Source organism: Labrus mixtus, chromosome 13 (genome assembly GCF_963584025.1).
Source record: "Labrus mixtus chromosome 13, fLabMix1.1, whole genome shotgun sequence".
NCBI lineage: Eukaryota > Metazoa > Chordata > Actinopteri > Labriformes > Labridae > Labrus > Labrus mixtus.
The window spans coordinates 20844181-20849354 of NC_083624.1; the positions used below are offsets into that span (position 1 = coordinate 20844181).

Consider the following 5174-nt stretch of genomic DNA (forward strand, 5'->3'; position numbering starts at 1 on the left):
ATTGCCAGGAGCTGCTTGTGCTCAGTTCCACATCTCTGACTCCTTATTATTGTCTCAATTAGGTTTCTGCTATAGACCATGTTGGTGGAAGCATTACAAAGTGGTGACCCCCCGTGATTCAAATCAAGCAACTGATGTTAAAAAGAACAACCTTTGACACCGACTTTATTCAGAATGAAAGCACCGTCCAAACAAGTGGATTAAGCAGGAGGGGGGCTGTCTGCGGGTAGTGAAGAGACGACTGGGGGTAGTTGCGACTTGCGCCAGTGAGGAGGAAATAATCACAGTGTTACCTTCTCATGAATTATTAAGTACCCTGTGCCTATTTTAGTCAAGCTCGAAATTCTGCATTTCATCAGTGGGTCTGAGTCAGTGTGCAAGGTTGTTTTTCCTTTGACAGCTGTATTACTGCTGATAAGCAAGACTGTGTGAGCTGATCAAGTAGTGAGACAAGCGTTCGGAGCAGTAGCAGCACAGCAGCAGCGCTCTAGTCACCAGGAGCTGTGGCGGCAGAAGCAGCAGCAGCAGCACTATCAGTCATAGAAGAGGAAGCAGCGGCAGCAGCAGCAGCAACAAACTCCGTCCTGTCTTTTTTCCCCTCTTTCCTGAGTAGTTTCCTGCTCGGAGGAAAAAGCCAAAGAAGCGGGAGGGAAGTCATTCAGGGCTGATAGCTGCCACCAAAAACAAAACCAAAACGCAGACCTGGCTGCCCCCATGCCTATCGAATTTGTTTGCAAAATCAAATTTGCAGAGGAGGATGAGAAGCAGAAAAGCAAGCAGGATGGGGACAGGGAGAGCCTGATTGAAGAGAGCTGCACACCTAAGGCTAAGGACTTGGCCAGGTTTGCTAACTCCTGCTCCCTTCATGGAATTAACCACATCTTTGTATCTGGTCGCTTGGGCATCCGGCAGACTATCTGGGCTCTTGCTTTTTTGACTTCACTGGCACTGTTTCTGTACCAAGCGGCTAAGTGTGCCATCTCTTACCTGGAGCACCCTCATATCACAGCTCTGAATGAAGAGGCAACCCCAGAGATGGTTTTCCCTGCTGTTACCATCTGCAACATCAACCGCTTTCGTTTTTCTGCGCTAACTGATGCAGATATCTACCACCTGGCTAACTTGACAGGTCTGCCCCCGAAAAACAAGGATGGGCACAAACCTACTGATTTAATGTATCCTGCACCTGACATGCAGGACATCTTCAACAGGACAGGACATCAGTTAGAAGAGATGCTCATGAGCTGCAATTTCAGTGGCCAGAACTGTTCTGCTGAGGACTTCTCCGTGGTAAGTGAAAAAGTTTCTTAAAGTTCTGTGTTTGCCTGACTTCATGGCAAATGCATTTCATCTTCAGAATGTATTGTCTTTATTTAAACTTTTTTCATAGTGGTAAAACTTTCTCAACTTAACATTTCTCAATTTTAAATTTCAAACATTCAGAGGAATCCTACAGACTTTGCGAGAAATGTGTTGTTCATTCAAAACCACAGATAAGTTTTGAAGTAAGATAATCCACAAAGGAAGGAGGAATTGAAATACTTTTTGTGCTTGTATCCATCTCCAGGGTCCATGTGCTTCTGATGATACACATCTGCATGCAAAGAATCATGGTTATGGCTCCGTCATTGAGCCAATAATTGTTTTTCGTCTTGCTACGTTTTAAGGAGCAACAGTGCTTCTTTTCAGTCCTTTGTTTCAGCCTTTACCAGAATCTATAATGTCAAAGAACAAAGGCTGCTGCTGAAGAAGAAAAACAGACAGCTGTGGTTTGTGTCTAGATACTTTTCCATGGAAAACTGTTTTAATGCTACCTCCAACTCCAGGAGCTGGGAGTGCATGGCAACAAAATTGTCATCGAAAATAGCAGTCTCTTCGTTCTCTCTTTACCATGTCTGCCTTTGCTCTAAATCTCTCTTTTTGACATTGCAGAGCAGCTGCCTCTCTCTCTCTGAGCTCTTGTACCTTTCAGCAGAGTTGGAGTAATGCTTCTTCAACGTTGTATTTCAATCTTGCTGCTGTTAAGATTAAATATTTAAAGACAGACATACATGATTTTTGCATTAGCCAGATTGACTAAAAGGAATGAAACAATTTCCATGAGAGGGAACGTGTGTGTGTGTGTGCGTGTGTGTGTGCGTGTGTGTGTGTGCGTGTGTGTGTGTGAGTGTGAGTGAGTATAAAGGGGGGGGTCAGGCGAAAGAGGGAGAATTTGTGCCTGTGCTCTGTGCACTATTTATTAAAGGCACTGTCCTTGCAGGAGATGGATTTCCCCATCCCTCCTGCAGGATTAAGAATATGCAATTGCTTTAGTGATGATAAAGTGTGGTTGTCAAGTCTTAATAGGGTATGTTGAACACTGATATGCTCACCTTCCTGAGACCTAAAGATTCTGTCTTATCACAGGAATGACACTACGCTACCTATAATGTGTGAAAATACACCAAAGATCTCCCTGTTTTCTCATCTATTCTAACAGTGTCATGAAGTATTTATTTTTGTTTTTTTTTGTTGTTGTCTTAGAGTAGGTCCTTACATGGAGACTTACCTTAGACACTGTAATGGTAGCCGCTTAGAGGAAATGTTCTCAGTTCTATCACGGAAAGGAAATGTCAGGCTCTTTGGGGTAGCTAAAAAGTTTAAATTCATAATGAAGCAAAAACATAGTTGTTAAAGTTAATATTATGATTTAACATATTTTATAGCGATGTCCTTTACGAACGAAGTACGTTAATTAGAAGACAATTCTGACAACCAGGGAATGTCCACCCTGTGAGAGTCTATGAAAACATCTTATTGCGCCCTTTAGATGTAGACTGACTTCATCACAGATTAAGATCCTGTTAAAAGTTCCTTAAGATGCTGTTTCCTCTCTGTTGGCTATGTGATCTGCATTTTCAGGGGCTGTCAGTTGGATTTGTTACAGGCTACTTGCTGCCACCACGCATGACAAATCACTTACTCCGAGTCCTTGTGGGGAACACAACTGGGACTGCATCGGGAGAGAGTATGAAAGGACAGGGAGTTGCGGTACGAAGTAGGAAAGCAAATGTAATAACTAGAGTTCAAATAAAACACATTTGCTCCTTTAACCCTTCAAATCACAATTATTATTATTTTTTTAGAAAGAAAGCTATTATTAGTAGTAATGTGCTATCAATCACATACCCAGATTCAAAAACATGAAAAGTCTCTGGCGCACAAGATCATTCATTTTCCTCTCATGGGTCGCCTGTTTATGACCGGCTTCTATGAATGTGTTTTCTTTGGATTGATCATTCTGGGTGTTCCAGATGTTTGATTTTCTAAACAGCAACATGGATGTGGGTCTCTTGGGAGAAATGCAAGTTTGTTTTTTTAACAATCAAGGTTTCATGTAGACAGGGTGTGCAAAAGCCCTTAGTTCACATTTTGTTTCATTATTTCATGGAGCTCAGATATTTAGCTCATTACATTTAATGGATTTAGTTAAAACTGACTGTCTTAAGTATGGGCTTTAAATTGCTCGAATAATAACAAGAAAATGATTTGTACATAATTTTTCTTCAATTTTAATTTATTGATTCATTACAGAAAATCAGGAATTGGTTTTAGTCCATTCACTGCTCAAAGGATTTAAATAAGCAATATTGTCTGGCTGCTGTAATGTATGGGAAATATATAATCACATAGAAAAGAGATTTGTTTACCTCCTTCCAGCATTGTGGACTGACATAATTATTTGATGTAGTTAATAAGGCCATTCTGTATAATTAAAGATTACATTATTGACTCGGATAAATCACATAAGATAAAGCTGATTCAACAAGCCATGAATAAACAGATTATTTTTCTTCCAGTCCAATAACTGTTCATCTATTGTGTGGTGCTGTCGCACAGAGCAGCAAGCCCTTTGGCTTTTTTTAAACACAGCTCTGAATTGGTTTGCTGTGACTTTTAGCTGTGTTTGCAGCTGCATTATCAGATTCTGCCTTCAGCAAGGACAGATCCCTTCTGCATATATTCATGGAGATAACTAAACAGCTATAGGGTGACATGTGAGGTGATCTATAAAACCATGGGTTAACGGGGACATCACTGAAAAACTCTCCACCTGCAATCTGTCATTACACTGACTGAAGCCCCATCGTGTGTTTATGGATAATCAAATGCTACAGATGTGGTTCATTTCTCATAGTTATCCTATCATTTAAGTGAAATAAAATCTTAACCCATAAATGAAAATCAATATTATAAATAAATGAACAAAAGAGCCATCATCAGGAGTTGTTATCAATGAGTGGACTGCCATAGTGTGGATCATCAGGAAAAAAGATATGACTAAAGGATGAAACATACATTGCCCAAACATAAATAGCAAAACTCAGAAAACATTGCACATAATAAAAAAGCACTTAGCACAAGAGTTAGAGTTGTAGATTACCTGTAGGATTTGTTCAATCAGTGGATGACATTGAGCTTCAATCTAAAGGATGTGTGCTGTGGACATGTCTGGTCCTTCTGTACCTCTTCAGAAACATCTTTTTTTGCTAAGTGAAAGCCAGGAAGGTCCAAGGTAACAGCACTTTTCAGTCTCTCACTGATATGGTCTGATGTGTTTTTCAAGCCGACTCATCCGTAACAAGATTCAACAGTGACATCATCTCTATTATGTTAGATGTGATCTGTGGGTCCTGTGAAGACTTCCTTTTACATGCTTGTGTGTGTGTGTGTGTGTGTGTGTGTGTGACATTTTCAGATGACTGTGAGAGTGACATCTACTTCCCTGTTTGGGTCCAAATTCTGCACTCACCTAAGCAACATACCCACCCCCATCCTCACATACTCATGTTTTTCCGAGCCAACCGCCTTCCCCTCTGGTAGAGTGCGAAGAGTGTGGGAGCGTGAAAGTGACTGGCTATCTTGACTGGCTTCGTCTCAAACAGCCTGTCAATTAGCCACCTATACTGTTCCAGCGCTGTGGGTGTCCCTGCAAGCTTAGAATGCTGTATGATGTCTGATCCAAACCTGGAGGCCAGCACTGAACAATTTTACATCTTCCACATTCCATAAACAAATAGACACGCTGTCTACTCTTGTTTTTTTTGTTTTTTTCTTTCATGCAACGTGCAAAAAAGAAATAACTGAACACTCGTTCACGTATCTTTGAGGGTAAAGGAGGGACTGATGCTTTT

At 40.9% G+C, this 5174-nt stretch overlaps 1 protein-coding gene across 3 annotated transcripts in view; it reads left to right on the top strand.

The window, feature by feature from the left end:
- The first annotated feature begins 282 nt into the window (after positions 1 to 282).
- Positions 283 to 5174, top strand: part of asic4a (acid-sensing (proton-gated) ion channel family member 4a) — a 77564-nt gene continuing 72672 nt past the window's right edge. For all 3 annotated transcript variants that reach the window (XR_009675601.1, XR_009675602.1, XM_061054120.1), the window contains exon 1: positions 283 to 1290. Coding sequence is in view for 1 of the 3 variants with exons in the window: in XM_061054120.1 (XP_060910103.1) it covers positions 715 to 1290 (576 nt within the window). In the remaining 2 variants the exon portion in view is untranslated. The remainder of the gene's footprint in view (positions 1291 to 5174) is intronic.